Here is a 21,872-nt window from a genome sequence, read left to right as displayed (position 1 = left end):
TAGATGAAAGATCACTATCAAGTGGAATATCCAACCCAAGTACTAATCTACCAGCATATTCTACTTCAAGTACTGCCTCAACCTCCGAACTAACTAACTTAACGGTGCAGACACGGAATGCTACACAAAATTTTTGTTGACATCGGAAATACTAGAAGAAGTAAACAGCGCAACTATTGTTAATCTTTTTGAGACATCTATGACCCTTTTATGTCCTGAGGGTATTAAACGAGACAATGTGATACTATTTGTGACGGACGGTGCTGCGTATATGATCAAAGCGGAAAATGAATTAAAAACCGTATACCCCTACATAATCCACCTCACTTGCGTAGCCCATGCAGTCTATAGGGTGGTAGAAGAGGTTCGGTCCTGTCTTGGCGATGTTGACAATTTTATAGCAAGTGTTAAGAGGATGTTCTGCAAAGCTCCAGAGCGTTAAGATTCAAGAAAATTGCACCACATATTCCTCTACCACCACAGCCAGTCATCACGTGATGGGGAACCTGGCTATCTGCAGTCATCTATTATGTACAATATTATGAAAAGGTAGCTTTGCTCTAAAGTATGCCATTAGGAAAGTCCAGGATAACAGAGAGGGTTTGGAATTGAACGGGTTACATCAGCTGCTTGTCTATGCGGATGACGTGAATATGTTAGGAGAAAATCCACAAACGATTAGGGAAAACACGGGAATTTTACTGTAAGCAAGTAAAGAGATAGGTTTGGAAGTAAATCCCGAAAAGACAAAGTAGGCCTATATGATTATGTCTCGTGACGAGAATATCGTACGAAATGGAAATATAAAAATTATAAATTTATCTTTTGAAGAGGTGGAGAAGTTCAAATATCTTGGAGCAACAGTAACAAATATAAATGGTACTCGGGAGGAAATTAAGCACAGAATAAATATGGGAAATGCCTGTTATTATTCGGTTGAGAAACTTTTATCATCCAGTCTGATGTCGAAAAATCTGAAAGTTAGAATTTATAGAACAGTTATATTACCGGTTGTTCTGTATGGTTGTGAAACTTGGACTCTCACTTTGAGAGAGGAACATAGGTTAAGGGTCTTTGAGAATAAGGTGCTTAGGAAGATATTTGGGACTAAGAGGGATGAAGTTACAGGAGAATGGAGAAAGTTACACAACACAGAACTGCACGCATTATTCTTCACCTGACATAATTAGGAACATTAAATTCAGACGTTTTAGATGGGCAGGGCATGTAGCACGTATGGGCGAATCCAGAAATGCATATAGAGTGTTAGTTGGGAGGCCGGAGGGAAAAAGACCTCTAAGGAGGCCGAGACGTAGATGGGAAGATAATATTAAAATTGATTTGAGGAAGGTGGGATATGATGATAGAGAATGGATTAATCTTGCTCAGGATAGGGACCAATGGTGGGCTTATGTGAGGGCGGCAATGAACCTCCGGGTTCCTTAAAAGCCAGTAAGTAAGCTGAAGTATTGCGAAGCTTCGACAGTGAGGACAGTTGTGCCATTCGATCAGCAGAATCACTTCTTTCAGAAGACTTTTTATTTATGAATCTATTCTTCTTCTTCTTCTTCTTTGGCACTACTGCTCTTGTAGTCTAGCCTTGGCCTCCCTTAGGATCTTGGTCCATTCCTGTCCAACCAGAGCCTTCTGCCTCCATCTTCTCACGCCTAGAGTCCTTAAATCTTCCTCCACTCCATCCAACCATCTTAGTTTCTGTCTGCCAATATTGCGCCTGCCTTCTGGTTTTGTGTTTAGAATCTTTTTTGGTATTCTCTGATCATTCATCCTGATTACATGTCCTAACCATTCCAACCTACGGGCTTTGATTTCAGCAACAATATCTGGAGATTTATATTGAGTTTTCAGTCTATTATTTATTTCAAATAACTTTAACGCCTTATCAAAGACTATCACCTTCCTTGAGACATCTAATGCTCCACTGTGTGATACTCTGCGTGCAGTGCGAAATATTTCATAGACGATTAGAAAGGTTCCCGATGGACCGGCTACAGACAGAATTAAAGTAAAACTGCAGCATGTCCTCAAAAGAAATCCTGGCTATTCAGAAGTGTGTAAAATCAATAGCATGCAGCTTGATGTCAATTATGTGGATAGAGAGCCAGAAACACTTGCACATGTCCTGGGCTCTTGTCCGTGCGGTGAAGTACTCCATAACTCACGAACCATAGAATTCGTTCGATGATCGCCGAACAATTTACATCAATTAATTTTCAAGTGTTCGAAGAAGTACACGGACTGGCAGACAATGGCAGTACAAGAAGAATAGACATGATTGCCATCCCACCAAATAACAACAATGACTACATCATCGATCCCACTGTTAGATTTGAAAAAGAAAAGAGCCAACCTGAAGATGTAAATAGGGAAAAAAAACGACATCTATGTACGTACCGTTCCATATTTCATGGAAAAATACGGTCTACTGTACAACAAATTGAAATAATAGGCCTTATGGTTGGAGCGCGCGGAAATATTCCCGGTTTCTTCTTCCAGACCTGGCAACGTTTCGGCCTACAGAGGAAGGCAATTGATGACATCGTTCTTGCAGCTCTGAGAGGATCAATATTTATACACCGTAACCATCTCTGCGGTCAACAATGATCTTCAAATAATTAATTAGTACCTATTTATTTATTCAGTCATTTCTTGTCATTGTTGTAAGACTCCAACTTAAACATATGTATATTATTTATACTTTCAACTGCCTATTGTACAATATGCTCTGTCTTTGTGGCAGCCTGTTAATACATGGAGCTGTTATCGTTTAGATAAATAAATAAAATAATTATTTTAAATATGCACCTATAACATCGTGCGATGTTGAGAGAACTTTCTCGCAGTACAAGCATATTTTTAGTGAAAACAGAAGGAATTTTACTTTTTCACAATTAAAAATGCACATTGTTATGTATTGTAACGGACTACAGTTTGTATCAGAATAATGTACGCAGGACCACCTCGATTGCAAATAGGCCTACTTGTGTGTAATTTGACTAACTCATCGTTATTTTATACGGTGTTGTAAATGTGAGTAAGTAATATTGTAAACATGTAGGTAATTAGGGCATATGCTACCGCATATACATTATATTACAATGGTAACCTGTAGAAACGTTGCATTTTCGTTCCGCCGATCTATACCAGCAAACAGTCGCGTGCTGTCGCTGGACTGCTCGTATCAACTAGTAAACACAGGTACTCTATACACCAGTACCAGTGAACCTCGTGGCGAACTGGGACAAAATGTCGTCCCTAGACTGATAAGTTTTTAACTATAGTAAAGATTTAACACAAATTGTGACAATTCAAGTGGATAAGTAATCGTAGCAAGAAAGGAATACGATACCCAAAAGAACTCAAAACTGTGGCTCTAACGATGTTTTTCTTAAGTCATAATGTTTATAATTTTATGCAGTATTACAATTGCCTACAGCAACTCGCTTAAGATAAATGACAGAAAAAATGGCAGTACTCTCCTTGTCCAAATGAATTTATACTTTCTAGCCTAAAGTTGAACATGGAAATTCTACTTGTAGCAAGTAAAGCGATAGGTTTGGGAGTGAATCCCGAAAAGACAAAGTATTGATTATGTCTCTTGACCAGAATATTGTATGAAATGCAACTATAAAAATGGGAGATTTATCCTTCGAAGAGGTGGAAAAATTCAAATATCTTAGAGCAACATATAAATAACACTCGGGAGGAAATTAAACGCAGAATAAATATGGGAAATGCGTGTTATTATTCGGTTGAGGAGTTTTTGTCATCCAGTGCTGTCAAAAATGTGAAAGTTAGAATTGATAAAACAGTTATATTACCGGTTGTTCTGTATTGTTGTGAAACTTGGACTCTCACTTTTTGAGAGGAACAGAGATTAAGGGAGTTTGAGAATAAGATTCTTAGGAAAATATTTGGGGCTGAGAAGGATGAAGTTACAGGAGAATGGAGAAAGTTACACAACGCAGAACTGCACGCATTGTTTTCTCCACCTGACATAATTAGGAACATTAAATCCAGACGTTTGAGATGGACACGGCATGTAGCACGTATGGGCGAATCCAGAAATGCATATAGAGTATTGGTTTGGAGGCCAGAGGGAAAAATACCTTTAGGGAGGCCGAGATTTAGATGTGAGGTTAATATTATAATGGATTTGAGAGAGGTGGGATATGATGGTAGGGACTGGATTAATCTTGCTCACAATAGGGACCGATGGCGGTCTTATGTGAGGGCGGCAATGAACCTCCGGGTTCCTTAAAAGCCCTAAGTAAGTAAGTAAGTAAGTAAGTAAATAAGTAAGTAAGTGAGCAAGTCTAAAGTTGAAAGTGAGTTATTTAAGTGAGATAGAGAAAATATTGTCTTAATTGCATATGGAATGTAATTTTTTAAATCCATATCGAATTATGAATTAGTAGGGTTACGTAATAAAAGTACTGTACAATGAAGTGTGTAATCTATGTTTGGCATGAACTGGTAGGTCTAAATAGTTGTAGTTGCTTCATAAATTAATGGAAATGTAAAAAATAAGACATAAGTCATAGGCTATTAATTATGGTAGTCCTTGAATGTCATATATATATCTAAGTTATTAGTATTGTTATTAATATTATTAATACTACCGTATTTTTAGGTTATGTATACTAAGTCTAATTCTTTATCTACTATTTCATTTCTGTATTTATTTGTATTACTAGTAGGCTTATGTATATTAGCTTAATTAATTTATATTGAATCTTAATAGATATTTGTATTTTTGTGTTAACTTCACATTTGTTTATCCATATGTGTGTGGGTAAACAAATAAATTTATTGTATAGTTTATTTTATCATTTCTTATCTATTTACCTATTTTTATAATCGGAATTTCTTGTTTTATTACAGACATAGTAGACACCAACCTCATGGTTGGCTACCGTAAGTTGGATTTGAAGATTATATTAATTTAAAATTATTTCAAGAAAACCTTCTTGCATTAAACTTCCTTGACAGTAAAACAGATTTCCATTCCTTTATATGGTTTGAACATGGCGGCCAGCGCTGCGTCTTGGCTACGTGATGATCAAAGGAGCAGACATCTACTTCCCGTTCTGTGTATTACTTATTCTCTACATTGCACACACTACTGTACATTCAATCAGAACTATTTAATAGTAGCTCTGACATTGCATGACTCGCCACAGTCCGAGCTCGACTCTGGCTGTTGCTCTGGGCCTCTTCTCCAAGAGGAAAGGCGTGCTCCGACGTCACAATTCGGCCAGTTGGAAATGACTCCTGTAGGTTTTTCTTGTTGGGTCCAGGTATTTGTTGCCTGCCATTTGTCTCCTTTATTGCGATGTCGAGGGAAGAGCAATAACGACACTATGTATGTATGTATGTATGTATGTATGTATGTATGTATGTATGTATGTATGTATGTATGTATGTATGTATGTATGTATGTATGTACGTACATATGTACGTATTTATTAACACTACAATTCGGTATACACCCGGTGGCAGTGATATATAATATACAATAATACCATTACAATTATACTATAATTACAATAAAAGAAAACAAAAAGAAAAAAAAAAAAGAAATCTAAATTTATTTCTAACTATAAATAAATAGATGCAATAAACCTAGGACTATAAATAAAAAAGATTCTATAATAACGCCTACAATAAGTAAAATTAAACCTAAGTTATAAGTACTTCTATTTCACCCAATTATTACCAATTTAAGTAATTACATATCACCTTAATTAATTACAAATCAGCTTAATTACATGCCATCTTAATTTATTTACATATAAACTAAATTACATATCATCTTAATTAATTACATATCAACTTAATTAATTACATGACACAACTTAGATAATTACACTGCACCTACAATTACTTTTTCAGTCTAAGCTTCTCAACCTTTCCTTAAATGTATTGATTTTGAGACGACTACCCTGAAAGATTGCCGCACGTAAGCTGTTCCAGTTTACTATTGTGCGGTTAACAAAGCAAAATTTTGCCACGTCCTTTCTTTGTTTTCTACATTTAACTTCCTAATATGATCTGCCCTGCCTAAGTATGATGGTGTTGCTAATCTATCATTGATGTCGGTACATGCTTTGTGTCCCATTTGTGCCTTAAACAATGCTGTCAGTCTGGTTTTTCGTCACCTTGATTTGAGAGATTCCCACCCTAAGTCTTTTACTATCCTTTCGCCATGTCCCTTTCCCATTATACTGTAAGTTATATTCAAACTTTGTCCTCAAAACTGTACAAACTGTACAAGTCATCTAGTCTGCTGTCAAAAAATCCGAAAGTTTGAATTTATAAAACAGTTATATTACCGGTTATTCTGTATGGCTGTGAAACGTGGACTCTCACTTTGAGAGAGGAACAGAGATTCAGGGTTTTTGAGAATAAGGTTGTTAGGAAAATATTTGGGGCTAAGAGGGATGAAGTTACAGGAGAATGGAGAAAGTTACACAACGCAGAGCTGCACGCATTGCATCCTTCACCTGACATAATTAGGGACATTAAATTAGATGTTTGATATGGGCAGGGCATGTAGCACGTATGGGATAATCCAGAAATGCATATAGAGTGTTAGTTGGGAGGCCAGAGGGAAAAAGACCTTTTGCAGAGGCCGAGACGTAGATGAGAAGATAATATTAAAATGGATTTGAGGGAGGTGGGATATGATGATAGAGACTGGATTAATCTTGCTCAGGATAGGCACCAATGGCGGGCTTATTTGAGGGCAGCAATGAACCTCCGGGTTCCTTAAAAGTCAGTAAGTAAGTAAGTAAGTAAGTAAGTAAGTAAGTAAGTAAGCAAGTAAGTTTTATAAATTTATAATGGCGAGTGTGACAACATTTTATAAACATAATATCGGCATGACTTTCAGTATACATTTCAACAATACAACTCCATTCCTAACTTTCTTCCTCATCATTGCGGTGCAACGTAACATCGTGTGCTTACGAAGTGCTTGCATATCTATCTAGTATGAGGCTACTCAACTTATTTAAACCAGTAACGTTCCCTCAAAAACAAGGGCCTGGCAGTGTAGGTAATGGGCTAATTCTTTTGTTATATGCTTTTTCTTAACAAGACCTTTCAGTTGTCGAAGTTTGGAAAGGAACCTCAACATGATACAATTGAAAGTTCCCTTGCGAGCAAAGGAAAGTCGACAGGGCGCTCGTCTGTCTCGAACGAAGTTTTCAATGCATAAGTGAAGCTTATCACTCAGAGAAACCCAACGAAATCATCTACAAAAGCAAGCAGACACATGGATTACTATAGCAAACGGTATGGAAAATATTGCGGAAACTATAATCTGGTTTTCAAGTATAGTTCTCTGTATAGCATAGATGGGCATCGTGCCTCACTTGAGAATTAGTGCCTCACTGACCTTCACAGTGCTTATCGCTCTGAGTGACATCATCTTCACAGTCCCCGTTCCTCCCTCACGTAGCTTCTAGGCGTGGGCAGGTTCTATCTCAGTTTCATAAGCAATATCAGTGGTGGCATAATGGCATTATCAAAGCAATGTGTACGCGTTAGAAAACGATTATTTCATGAAAAATGGGAGGAAGAGTTTTTTTGCTGTTTAGAAGGGGAGAACATACGATATATATTATCCTCGAAAATCCTATTAGGCATTAATAAATTTAATATAGGCCTACAAAGACATTACTCCCTATGTCATAAAGAATATGCTGAATTAGAAGGTAAGACAAATTAAATGTTATTTTTCGTACTATTCCGAAGAAATTTATGATCTTAACATTTGCATAGTATACTAAATACGACATTACACCTTAAACACGCTGCATTAAAAGGTACGAGGAATTAAATGTTGTTTGTGCGTATTATTTCCAAAAGAAATTTATAAAAAAAAACATCAAATGTGCGTAGAAAATGGAATATGATTTTCTGAAATTATTTTAGATCGAGAACATGCAAATCTATTAAGTAATCTTGAGAAACGCCAGAATATTCAAGAAAATAAACGTAGACAACTTGATGGAATATTATTGGCTAGTTACGCAATTTCTCGCCTGTGATTTAAATCAATTGAATGATGGAGAAATAGTAAAGAGTCTTATGATTAAAGCTGCCGAATTAATTTGCCAAATTGAATAAAAGTTTTCGAGTCTCTCATGTTAAACAAGCGCTTTCCTAATAATTCGCCACTGACCGCCTTAGCGATTACGATAAAGTGACGCAGGTCACAGCAGTTTATATTTCCCATCCTACTCTGCAGTCTCCTCTCCTAGTAAACAAACTATTTCAAATCGAGTGCTCACGTAACCGAAAATTGTGCCCATGTATGCTGTAATGGCTGACTTGAATAATTTCAAGGGAAACTGTTCGTATTATAAGGTAATTTAAACGCTCATATGTTCGATATATGGAATGAATGACTTAAGAAATAGGTAGAATATGTAAAAAAAAGTGGACGGAATAAAGGGAAGATCTATCAGAATTAAACAGAATTTACCTCCGGTATCATGAATGGAAGTTGAAGCAGGACGTTGAAGGAACCAGGCGCTTGACAGCAAAGGGGTAGGAAAAGAAAGAATAATAAGGTCGGGAATTAAAGTAAAACTTCATATTTATGAAAACATTCCTTTATTTACTGTAAACATAAGTATACTCAATTTGTAGTTTGAACTGTATGTAAATTTTACTCTGATTTTTTACTACATAGTTTGTCAGCTAACAGTAAACATGAATAACACATCTGGCGTCTCTGAGACATTCAGTAATTTTTTATTTATGTGTATTACTATGGATAAATATATAATAGGATGCGAAACTGCGGTCAGCACCATCTGGCGGCAGGGGGTTCTAATAAGATGATCAGCGCCCAACATTGTAGGTGGTGAACATTAGAACTACGTGTTGGGTACATTACCCAGAGTTCTCTATTTATCCGTTCGAGATATTGCTCGAAGAGACAAGATGGCAGACAGAAACTTGCTAATAAGTGAACATAAAGTGATACTAGATGTGCGTATAAGCAGTATATGTTAAACAGTGATGTTTATGGACGTTGTAAAAATAGTGTTGTTGAATGTATTGTAAAGTAATAGTAATATAATAAATTGAACTGTCTAAGTAGATCTTGCAGACTTTTCCATTGCGCTGTACAATAAATACCCAAAGAATACAATCCCAATTATCTAACCTTTTGCTTTATTTTTTTTTTGCCTCTGTCTGGTTATATTTTAATTGGGTAGTGTAAAATAGATCGTCTCTTTTATCTTCCTGTTGGCTACGGTAAGAATTTTCAATAGAAGATGTTGTGAGGAATAAAAATGTATATGCTTTATTTTAAATTTGGTTGGTTTTGAATATCGATGAGGGTGGGAGGGAATACTTTCTGCACAGTTTAACATTTTAGTCACCAGGTGCGCTGCTAAATGCATGGAGTAATTAGTTACTCTTTTCGCTACTTGGTGCGCTGCTAGATGTAATAACGCCCCTCCTCCCAACAGGTGGCAGCAAGATCAATTTCTACAACAGCGCCTCTAGTATGTGTTACGGGAAACTCAGTCAGTTTCGCATCCTATTATATATTTATCCATGGTATTACACTGAATACCTATATGCGTAGACATAATGGAATGATAAATAAATTTCATTACAATATTCATTTCTATATAACATTTGAGATTAAGAAAAAGTAATGTACACATTGAAGGGCATTTTCAGACATCCCGTCAAAGAACTTTACACAACGTCTAATACTGATGAAACTGATTACATCGAGCTAGGAACAATTAGGATTTTGATCTAATGATATAGTACTGGACTTGAAACAAAATTTTTGTGAGGCATTCTTATGTGTAAACACGGAGAAGGGAAATTGCAAGCTAAAAATGCTTATAGATGAGGTCTGGTAATTTGGGAGACATTATTTATCTTCGTGTAATTTAAAATAAGATGTCAATCCTGCAATGTAAAATGTTAAAAGCTTAATAAACGTAGAAAAAAACGAAGAAAATCTATGTTTGTCACTGTTCCCAATTTCGCATTTGTCTTTTGAACAAGATACAGACACAACATTAATAGCTATTTATGCAACAAATTGCGAAATGGTAGCGTTTTAAGCACGAGAATTGAAGATTGTCCACCGACAACATGGCGAGTGCTAGTTTCTCACGTGTTTCATACAAGATTTTTTAATAATAATTCTTTGTTATAGATCTTGATTACACAACTTTTAACACTGTATCACTTCGGAATATGTATGATAAGAAGTTTCTTGTATTAAATATTAACGTACCTTGTTAACATGTTTCGACCTATTTTCGGTCATCTTCGGAACTGGTCGTTGTTGGTCTTGGCGCCTCATGTTTTCTGTGTGGGTGCGTTCGTAATGTAGAGTCAAAGAGTGTATATGTTTTGAAATTGAGTTGTGTGTTGGGAATATCGTTGGGGGTGTGTTTTTGTGTATCTGTATATTTCATATTGTTCTAGTGTGTTGAGTTTCTGACTTTTTGGTTGGATGTGTAGTATTTCCAACAAAAACACACATAAAATTGCAACCACATTCAAGAAATTAAACTACAACATCGCATACAGAACAAGTAACACTCTACAAAAACATCTCAACACACAAACAACACAAACTAACAAATACAACCACACAGGCGAATACAAACTCAAATGTAACACCTGCAACAACTTCTACATAGGACAGATAGGCAGATCATTTCAAACACGTTACAAAGAACACATCACAGCCATAACAAAATTACAAAACACCTCCACACATGCAGAACACATCACAAATGCCAACCATACCTATAGAGACATCAACACAGACATGGAAATACTGCACATCCAAGCAAAATGCCAGAAACTCAACACACTAGAACAATATGAAATATACAGACACACAAAAACACACCCCAACGATATTCTCAACACACAACTCAATTTCAAAACACATACACTCTTTGACTCTACACTATGAACGCACCCACACAGGAAACAAGAGGCGCCAAGACCAACAACGACTAGTTCCGAAGATGACCGAAAATAGGTCGAAACATATTAACAAGATACGTTAATATTTAACACAAGAAAGTTCTTATCATGCATATTCCGAAATAATTCTTTATTTATACTGGCAGAGTTAAGGCCATAGGGCCTTCTCTTACACTCTACCAGGTCACAAAGTATGCAAGCAGTTAAAATTTAACAAAAAGTGAAAGAACAGAATACTAACATATTACAAAAAAATAATGATAATAGCATAATAAAATCGACACTAAATAACATGAAAATAATACCATAATAGAAAAAAAGAAAGTAAAATACATTGGAATATAGTGAAAGCAACTGATTTAGTACAAATGCTTAATATGGAAAAACGTAAGGAAGAATATAACAAAATGGAATGTAATAAAATAAAAAAGAAAGGAAATACGAAAATTAAATAAAATTCACAATAAAAAGGCTGTGATAATAAATTCATCGGCTGAAAAAGAGAACAATAAGGAAAAAGGAAGGAAAAGAAATATATAGCATATATTTTTACAAAACTATCGCACAGAAAAGGGCTTATAACTTAAAGGAATCTAAGTCAAAAAGTGTAATTTAGGCAGTTGCTAGAGAATCCCTAATGTATTTATTATTTTAAAGGTAATAAAATGGTTGATTCGTTCTCTTCCAATGGCGAACTTGTGATGTTAGGGACGAAAGAGTATTGCATTGGTATGGAAAGAGATAGATTTCAAGGCCTTGGTGATTGTTTTGCTGCTTTTTACGAAGTTGTTTGTGAGGAGTTTTGCTTGTCATGCCATTTTCTTAAATCAATGCCATCAGGTTGTCATTTTAATATTTCTGGTCTCTCCTGGCAATGGCATATTTGTATCCCAATTCCGAGGTTGGGCCGGCTGGAAAGCGGAGTTGGTAGGTAGTTTTGAAATATACAATTATTACAACGAAAGTGATAAATATAATATGAAAATGAGTGATTCGGAAGTGAATTTACAGTGAAAGACTTGTCTTTGGGGAGAATACAAAAAACGAATTACGCATGTCAGATCCTATGATGATTTTTTCATTGGGTTATTCTACGACTCTGTGTCAACATCTAGGTTATTTAGCGTCTGAATAAAATGAAGGTGATAATGCCGGTGAAATGAGTCCGGGGTCCAGCACCGTAAGTTACCCAGCATTTGCTCGTATTAGGTTGAGGGAAAACCCCGGAAAAAACCTCAACCAGGTAACTTGCTCCGAACGGGATTCGAAGCCGGGCCACCTGGTTTCGCGGCCAGACGCGCTGACCGTTACTCCACAGGTGTGGATGATGATGATGATGATGATACTGATATGTGACACTGATGATGACGACAGTCTTTGGAAATGAAGTACGACAATTTATTTTAGCCTATAGGCTATGTAAGACACTCGTGGCGATTTCTTAATCGACAGTCAGTTTCCTGAAAGAACCTTCGAATCCAAAGAGGTCAGAACTGGCAATTGCTCCAGATGGCCGTTTCTTTTCGTCAGACTTCAAATGTTCATGTTCAAGGAACCAGTTATGGTAACTCTCCAGTTTCTGTTTCCATCGATCTAGAAATCATATACATGTCGGTTGGCATGCATTCTCAAATAATAATAATAATAATAATAATAATAATAATAATAATAATAATAATAATAATAATATAATTATAATGTTAATAATAATAATATAATTATAATGTTAATAATAATAATAATAATAATAATAATAATAATAATAATAATAATAATGAATTAGGAACGAAGATGTGTATGTCTAATGCCAATCCACTTCACTTGCGTGAATCGAGTCCAGTATACTGTGGATAGATGGCAGGACTGTGACTGTGGTCACTTCGGCGGGCCACGTTATTCATGATGTGTATCTGTAAAGAGTTATGTCGTGTACTAGAGTGAGTGTGTATAAGTGTTTGTGTAAATGTAGTGTAGGGAATGGGTGAGGATGATGATGGTGAGGAAGGGAGAAGGGGAAACCCTGTGCCGGCACATAGCCTACTCGTGTCGAATAGCACCAAGGGGGCCTCCAGGCGGTGCAGGCGAAAATGAGACCATTGGAAGTGTTTATTGGATGAGGGAGAAACAGGCCTGCTAGTAATAATAATAATAATAATAATAATAATAATAATAATAATAATAATAATATTATTATTATTATTATTATTAAAGACTTGTATCAGCATATTAGAGGATAATCTACAAAGGGTAAATCACACTACAACATTCAGAATAATGACAGGCAGGTTCCTGTACTATGCGCATGCACTGTGAAAGATTGAAAACGATCTGCATATTTCATGCACTCGGAAACTGTTCTTATTCGAAAAGAACTTGAGGCTGGGTTAAGGGTGAAGACACGCGAAAAAAAAAATCAAATGTTTTATGATCTTAAAATAGTGTGGAGTGCTCTTTATTAATCCCAAAATATTTTGATTGCATTACCTATCTATGCGCCCTTAAAAATTTAAATGACTGTACACTGCATTCTAGTCACACAGGAATCAACCGTCTTGAGTAATGAAGAAATAATATAATTTTAGTTTTGTTTCCGTCTTGACTTATTTTAATGTTAACCCAGAAGTATGTTTGTTATCACATTTTAATACTTTGCTTGTGAACGTTTTCGCCCATTTTCGGCATCTTCAGACCATAAAGATATCTGTACATAATTGCATAATACATACTGAAATTCTACGAACAATTAATGGAAGTTTATGAATGCACTAGAAACATTTTCTAAAAGGGTACACTAAAAATACAGCAACAAGGTATTTATATGATAAATATGCATATTTAATGTCATATTATAATCATTCATGACAGCTAGAGATCGCGAACGAGTTATTATATTGGATCGGTAAACTGTATAATGACTCAAAGGTGAATACTTGTTTAACAGTAGGACTCTTAGGTTAAATGTGCATATTTTAACAGAAAGTCGCATGAAAATATTACATATCAAAAGTCAAAATCATAAAAAAATCAAAAAAGGTCAGAAAGGTGTAAGGGGTCCTAGTAGACTGTTATATTGAAGTTGGTGTAAATAGAAATAATGTGGATTGAAGGCCTTACGCCTAAAACCGCACTGATGATCCCCAATAATTTCATTTACATACGGAGTTAATCTTCTCAAAAGAATATTGGACAAAATTTTGTATGACGTCGACAAAAGTGATATTGCTCGAAAGTTACTACAGTTAACCTTGTCCTTCTTAAAAATAGGTACAATTATGGACTCCAGCTGCGAAAAATACCAGATTGATATATACTGTAGTTCTTGAAAATTTTGGTGGAAATGAAATATCATTTTTAGATTAAGTACTCTGGTAAACATTGAAAGTGTTCAAGGCCTTCGTCTTAATCTCCGCATATGATCCATATGTCTTAATGTCGTCTACCATCTGACATCTTCTTCTGGGCCGAAACTCTTCTCCCGTTCACCATTCCTTCCCGTGCATCTTTCAGAATGCAGTTGTTTCTCAACCAGTGAGCACAAGGTAATATGAATGGGATATTTGTAAGTGCTATCATCGTTCTGGTTCGACAATGACTGTTTTCACAAAAAAAATCTCTGGACTATGGTTGTTTTATGAAAACCACTGAAAATTTCCACTCCTATAATATAGGACTATGGTGTTTCTTTTTCCACTGACAAATAATTCAGTAGATGACCGCTACAATACGCTCACCATATGCTTTGCTAAAGTTCTTTTTTAAAAAAACTCTTCTATTGTATTACACCCATGTTGCATTGTAAAACGTGAAGTTCCATACTTGTGTTCGCTAGTTATTTAGCCTCTTCTTCCATTCGCTTATTAATCCGTACGTCCAAAACTCAAAGCTTTTATTAACCTGTTCTTTAATTCACTTATACATTAATGACAAAATTCATTTATTCACTCTCTTGACTACTTATCATTCATATTTTATTTCTTTCTTTGTTCAGTCACAAATTAATCGCTTGCCTAATTTCATTTCTCTGATCTTTTGCCCATTTAATCTTTATAAATCTTCCATTTTATTTAATCATAACCTTTTATTCGCCTATTAATTGTTCTATTCACCGAATCTACCATTCATATACAACTTTCTCACCACCAATTACAAAAGTTCTTCTGAAGCAATGTTGCATAAAGGAATTTCACATATTTATTACAGGTGTATTTAAGACCTTGTAGAAATAACAGTATTTAGTAACAGTGTCCTATTTATTTTTTTGCAGCCAAATTGGTAACTTTTAAAAGTATAGTTATCATGTTGAAGTGTATGTGTTGTAGAGGATGCTTGATTTGTTGTGTATGTGAGTCCTAGTTGTGGGATGCTTGATTGTGTTTGTGTGACTATTGTGTATAAATTTATGATGTATGTTAGGGAAAGTTGCTTAATTGTGTTATGGAGTACCGCTATAAGAAATGTTTTGTTTATGTGTTGTAACTGTTTTCTGTATGTCTCAATTGATGACTGATGTTTGATTTGCAATCGCAATGTTTAAATTACGGATTGTTTAGGTTTTATTTCCATTGTGTAAGCTAATTTATTTTTCTTTTCAATTTGTTTTATGCTTAGGCCTATTTTTTGTGTAAAACTATAGCCCTAGCATACATATGTAAAATAGGGCTACCCCCCATTTGAGATACAATAATAATAATACACCCGTAAACTAATTTATTCTAATTTTCTTAATAATTCATTCGGTAAATCGTCATTTTTCATCAAATTTTCCTATGGTATATTTACCTACAGTTCATTTATCAATTTGTGCGAATAATATACTGTATTACCGGTTGTTATTTATGGTTGTGAAACTTGGACTCTCACTTTGAGAGAGGAACATAGGTGAAGGGTGTTTGAGAATGAGAATGAGGTGCTTAGAAAAATATTTGGGGCTAAGAGGGATGAAGTTACAGGAGAATGGAGAAAGCTACACAACACAGAACTGTAAGCATTGTATTCTTCACCTGACATAATTAGGAACATTAAATCCAGACGTTTGAGATGGGCAGGGCATGTAGCACGTATGGACGAATCCAGAAATGCATATAGAGTGTTAGTTGGGAGGCCGGAGGGAAAAATACCTTTTGGGGAGGCCGAGACGTAGATGGGAAGATAATATTATAATGGATTTGAGGGAAGTGGGATATGATGGTAGAGACTGGATTAATCTTGCTCAGGATAGGGACGGATGGCGGGCTTATGTGAGGGCGGCAATGAACCTCCGGGTTCCTTAAAAGCCAGTAAGTAAGTAAGTAAGTAAGTAAGTAAGTTATGCAATCCTCATTCTTTTGTTACTTCTTTCAATCTATCGTTTATTTATGAGTCTAAGTGTATTGTTCACTGTTTCGTACGTTATTCATTCATTCATTCAGTCACTCATTCATTCATTCATTCATTGATTGATTGATTGATTGATTGATTGATTGATTGATTGATTGATTGATTGATTGATTGATTGATTCATTCATTCATTCATTCATTCAATTACATTAAACAAATAAAACTGTGGGACGACAACCCACAAAGGTTCAAGGTCAACCAGTTGGCTGATGGCCTCACGTCCACATGCTCAGCAGAGGTGTACGATCACTCAAACAGAACGGAGATATCGTATGATTAGGACGATGAATCCTCCCCCCCCCCGTCACAAGTGGTTTCCATAACCGGATTTCTCTACTTATTGTAGTTTCCCAAATTCATTATGATGCTTGGTGGTCAACAGTCCCATAGACAGAGAGAAATTTCATGAGAAATTTCCCTTCTCAAAAAGGCTATAACAAAAAGTTTGTAATACTTACTAAAGACGCATACCCGTGAGTGGCAGGCTAGAAAAATGTCACAAATTGAATCGGCTAGCATCCGCCATTAAAGGGAGTGTTTGCGGCGCGAAATTCGAAAACAGTACCACAATACATTGATGTAGCCTGGTGATAGACACTGTTTCAAACATCTTTTACAAAGGATGAGTCGTGATGAAATAAACATGAATGGCAGAGGAGCGCTATACTTATTAAAGTATTATAATGATTCATCTTTGACGATATTCTAAAAAATAAATTAAATCACCCATATACACTCGGGATAAGTATGTGAAATATTGAATAATGGCAATGTCAACATTAATTTTCAGTATTACTAGTATTGTTTTAAGAACATACTAATGGATATTTACTGTAATATTTAAAATGATCTATATTTCAGTCCTTTCATGCAAAGGAAGAGGAAGGTATATGGGGCTTATAAAATATTTAGTGGTGAAATATGAGATCATAAATAGGCGTAGTAGTAGTGGTAATAGTAGGTCTAGTTTTTGTGGCAATATTAGGCCTACTAGTAGTGGCAATAGTAGACCTAGTAGTAGTGGTAATAGTAGACTTAGTAGTAGTGGTAATAATAGGCCTAGTATTAGTGGTAATAGTAGGCCTAGTATTAGTGGTAGTAGTAGGCCTAGTTTTTGTGTTAATAGTAGGTCTGGTAGTAGTGGTAATAATAGGCCTAATAGTAGTGGTAATAGTAGGCCTAGTAGTAGTGATAGTAGTGAGACCTAGTTAGTAGTAGTGGTAATAATAAACCTAGTAGTAGTGGTAATAGTAGGCCTAGTAGTAGTAGTAGTAGTAGTAGTAGTAGTAGTAGTCATAGGAGACCTAGTAGTAGTGGTAATAATAGGCCTAGCTAGGCCATCAGCTATATTTTCATTAATTTCTTTGCATTTAATACAACCAAAAACTAGAAGTACAGACTGTACAAAACGAAAATTACATGATTAATTCATTTATTGTGAAACAAAACAGTTTTAAACAGATATAGTCTGAGGATTTTCTTATGCACTCTGCTATTATAATCCATGTATGTAATGTGATGGCACCTAACCCTTACATACATTGTTGAAATCAACCTTATAAACCTGATTAATGTGTTTCTGGAAAAACTTTATCCAAGAAATATTCCGACATTCTGTAAACACATTCAAAGGAGGAAATGCATTTGGAACATTCTCCCAAATATTAAGATATGTATGCTTTCCTGAGCATCCTACAATAGTAGCTATGTTCGAACAATTATTTGCGGCGCAGTATTTCACCATTTTCTTATTATTTCCCTTCGAGTGTACTTATATTTATTCGTACTCCTCAATAAGCATGAACTGCTCGCACTCCAGCGAAGCATCAACTCCCTTCAATGGCGGCCGAACAGCGGTTCAATTTTGTACGCGAAACTAGCGCCGTTGGTGTCTCTAGTTATATATTACAAACTCTTTGGGCTATAACAAGAGGGCTATTATTTATTTATTTATTTATTTATTTATTTATTTATTTATTTATTTATTTATTTATTCTGGTGTAGTTAAGGCCATCAGGCCTTCTCTTCCACAATACCAGGAATACAAATACAATAATAGAAATAAACAGAAAAAAAATACACTATAATATACAAAGTAAAGCTACACAAGAAATAAAGAGAGAGAAAAAAACACTATAAACAAAGTAAAGCAACACAAAAATATACAGGTTGCAGTCCTCTTGGACTCTAACCAGCGCTCATTCCTTTATGTGAGTCCAGGTAAAATGCTTTAGACCACTACGGCACGACCATCTATTAGTTCATACCTTTCTTTATTCTGTAATTTTTCAAAATTTTGCTTAGCCTTAGGGGCATACTTACATATCTTAATGACAATTGTACTACTAAGATATAATTGAAGATATTCTTACCCATGTTTTCAGCAATTGTGCCAGCTTCTCCTCCTAGTTCCAGAGGTATGACCTTCCTTGGAATTTGATCATAAAATGATGTAAGATCTTTTCCATAGACATGTATCTGAAAGTAGATTAAAAATATAAATGTTTCTTTCTTAGTTACTTCAGAAATATTAAATACGAACTTTATTAAAACGCCTTCCTATGCTCTTCGCACTCAATCCGAACTTAAAAATATCTAAAAAAAATTGTTTGCATTGGAACTTAAAGATTATGTGCTTTTTAAACTTGTCTGCAAAATTAAAATCTGTTGAACAGTGTGAATAATAAGTAACAACGATAAAAGAATCTTAACATTGCTACAAAATGTAGCCTATTGGTAGGCCTATATATGTTTCTTCTAAAATTGAAAATAGTGTCTGACAGGGGCGGCCCGTCCTTATGTGCTACAGTACAATGATAATTTTTGCTCAAATAATGTATTTGTCATACCATAGTATTTGTTCTGTCATTTGACAATTTACAGTGGCTTTTTATTAGGTTATTTTACGACGCTGTATCAACATCTAGGTTATTTAACGTCTGAATGATATGAAGGTGATAATGCCGGTGAAATGAGTCCAGGGTCCAGTACCGAAAGTTACCCAGCATTTGCTCGTATTGGGTTGAGGGAAAACCCCGGAAAAAACCTCAACCAGGTAACTTGCCCCGACCGGGATTCGAACCCGGGCCACCTGGTTTCGCGGCCAGACACTCTGACCGTTTACCGTGGTTATGTTCATGACGCGTTATAGAGTGTTTAGTCTTCGCTCTTCGCTTTTTGGTGCCTCAGGGGATTCGTTGTGCTACTCAGAACTCTACATGAGAATGAAAACAATTATGCGCATGTGCGAAGCTGAAATCACTGCTCTGATTGGCTATTTTTACGCGGGAAAGTGCTGTAGTCAGCTTCAGCACGACACAGCTTGGAGATTGCAAAAGTAAAGCGTAACGAAAGAATGCTTGTTTGTGGAAGAACTCGGAACTATTCACATGTATTTGGTAATTCAAGTATCCGACTGCTGTTTGAGGTTCGTCCTAAATCAGCCAGCAAGCGACGGAAAATGGTATCCCAGAAAATTGAAGCCAATGAAGTATGTGATCGTATAATTTACGAAGCTACTCACCGTTTCCAGTCTTTAAGCTAACTAGACGCAACGAAATTGATAAACAGCAAAACGTTTGACAATAATTTTTCGCATAATTTTCTCAACGCGAACTTGAAGTTGCTGTCAACAGCTATACTATACTGAACAAAAGAGTGTTAAAGACACAACTTGGAGTTATTTACGGAAGACCCTACTTCCAAAATATAGATGAAGCTGTTCAATTGTTACAATACACAGTCGCCAACAATTTACACGATTCATTCTGTGAAGTAACGAAGTTGTTAAATATTTCGGTTACAACACCAATGACCACTGCTGAGCCAGAGAGATGTTTTTCTTGTTTGAAACGCATAAAAGTTTTTAAGGAACACTATGTCCCAGGATCGTCTCACTGCTCTTGCATTACTGTCAATAGAAAAGAGAATGATGTCTAAGATGGAGGGGTTTAACACCAGGGTAAATGACAAGTTCTGCAGTAGGAAGGAACGTCGTATGGACTTCATATTTCGTCACTAGGCTAGTCTCAAATTAACATAAATACATATAAGTGTATACAGTAGGCCGATTTAGAGATTGTAGCACACTCATTATTTTGACCACCAGCTGCTACTGGTGTGTAACCCTGTAGATTAAACCTAAAACAGCAAGTCAGCACTGCTAATGAATTTGGATGGTTGTTTAAACGTTTCTGATAAACGAGAATGTAACTTGATATTATTCTTGTTTCACTGTTGGGATGCGAAAATCATTATAGACATAATTGTTGCTGATGTATCAAGGGATGTAAGGCCTAAAAATTCTTATCAGTGTCTTCGATCGGAAGCGCTCCAATATCTCGCTATTAGAATTGCTTGCAGTGCGCCAAAGTTGAATAATTTCATATGTGCAAACAGGTTCATTCATTCATTCATTCATTCATTCATTCATTCATTCATTCATTCATTCATTCATTCATTCATTCATTCATTCATTCATTTTATTCCATAGATCTTACATGAGCAATGAAGCTTTAAGATGTGGAACAAGTCAACATTTTACAATATTACAATTACAATTTTTACAGTTTTACAATTTAATAATTTTCTACAATTTTTACAACTTTGTGCAATTTTTTACAATATTTTGGCGAGATGTAGTGAGATGAGGTGAGGTCCGAGGATTCGCCACAATATTACCCGGCATTTGCCTTTTGGTTGGGGAAAACCCAACTAGGTAATCAAATCTAAGGGGGATAATCAAATCAAAGGGGTTGATGCCGAGGACTCGCCATAGACCATCCGGCTTCAGTCCCACGGCTGGAGAAAACCTCGGAAGAAACCATCAAAGGGGGATCCAACTCAAGCCCGAACGCAGCTCCGGATCAGCAGCCCAGCGAGTCTGCCGACTGAGCTACATCGATGGCTCTACTAAAAATATACAATACATAGCCAATCAGATTATTAAATTTACAAACGCAAACGATCATTTATCAGTTGAGCTATATGTATAATACAAAACAAGTAAGTTAATTAAATTTAAGGCATAAACAATTCAATCAGTTGTGATATACAGAAATTGATAATACATATCATGCAAACTACTTCAACTTGATGATGATAGTTGTGATTTAGTACGATTGAGGGGGTAATTTTCTAAATATATTATTTATTTGTTTTGATTTAGTTCAGATATGTTTCTACCAAGTTAACCGGCAATCTAGATGCATTTGTAAATACTTTACATATTTAGATTCGGGTTTAATTTTATTGATGAATTGTACAGGTAGATAGGAAATTATTCCTAATGTAAATATGACATGTTGATTTTAGGTTTTATTGGTATTAACTCTACATTCTTAAGCCGGCTTTATAGTTGAATCAGATATTCTTGTACATGTTGTGACGTAATATTTGGGTTGTCATGTCCTAAATAAGACATTCAGTATTGTAACTGCCGCTACTATATCCACATCATTGAAAGCTATGGACAATGAAACGAACAT

The 21,872-nt window shown here is 35.6% G+C and overlaps 1 protein-coding gene across 1 annotated transcript in view; it reads right to left on the bottom strand.

Moving 5' to 3' along the window:
* Nucleotides 1-8,626: 8,626 nt before the first annotated feature.
* Nucleotides 8,627-21,872, bottom strand: part of LOC138698308 (clavesin-2-like) — a 61,292-nt gene continuing 48,046 nt past the window's right edge. The window contains exons 6-7 of the mRNA XM_069824129.1: nucleotides 18,759-18,864; nucleotides 8,627-12,603 (exon numbers count right to left, since the gene is read on the bottom strand). Coding sequence (XP_069680230.1) covers nucleotides 12,452-12,603; nucleotides 18,759-18,864 — 258 coding nt within the window. The 3' untranslated portion in view covers nucleotides 8,627-12,451. The remainder of the gene's footprint in view (nucleotides 12,604-18,758; nucleotides 18,865-21,872) is intronic.

The sequence above is a fragment of the Periplaneta americana genome, chromosome 4 (assembly GCF_040183065.1).
Source record: "Periplaneta americana isolate PAMFEO1 chromosome 4, P.americana_PAMFEO1_priV1, whole genome shotgun sequence".
Lineage (NCBI taxonomy): Eukaryota > Metazoa > Arthropoda > Insecta > Blattodea > Blattidae > Periplaneta > Periplaneta americana.
The sequence above is the reverse complement of the archived record's forward strand: the minus strand, read 5'-3'. Positions and strand labels throughout refer to the sequence as shown.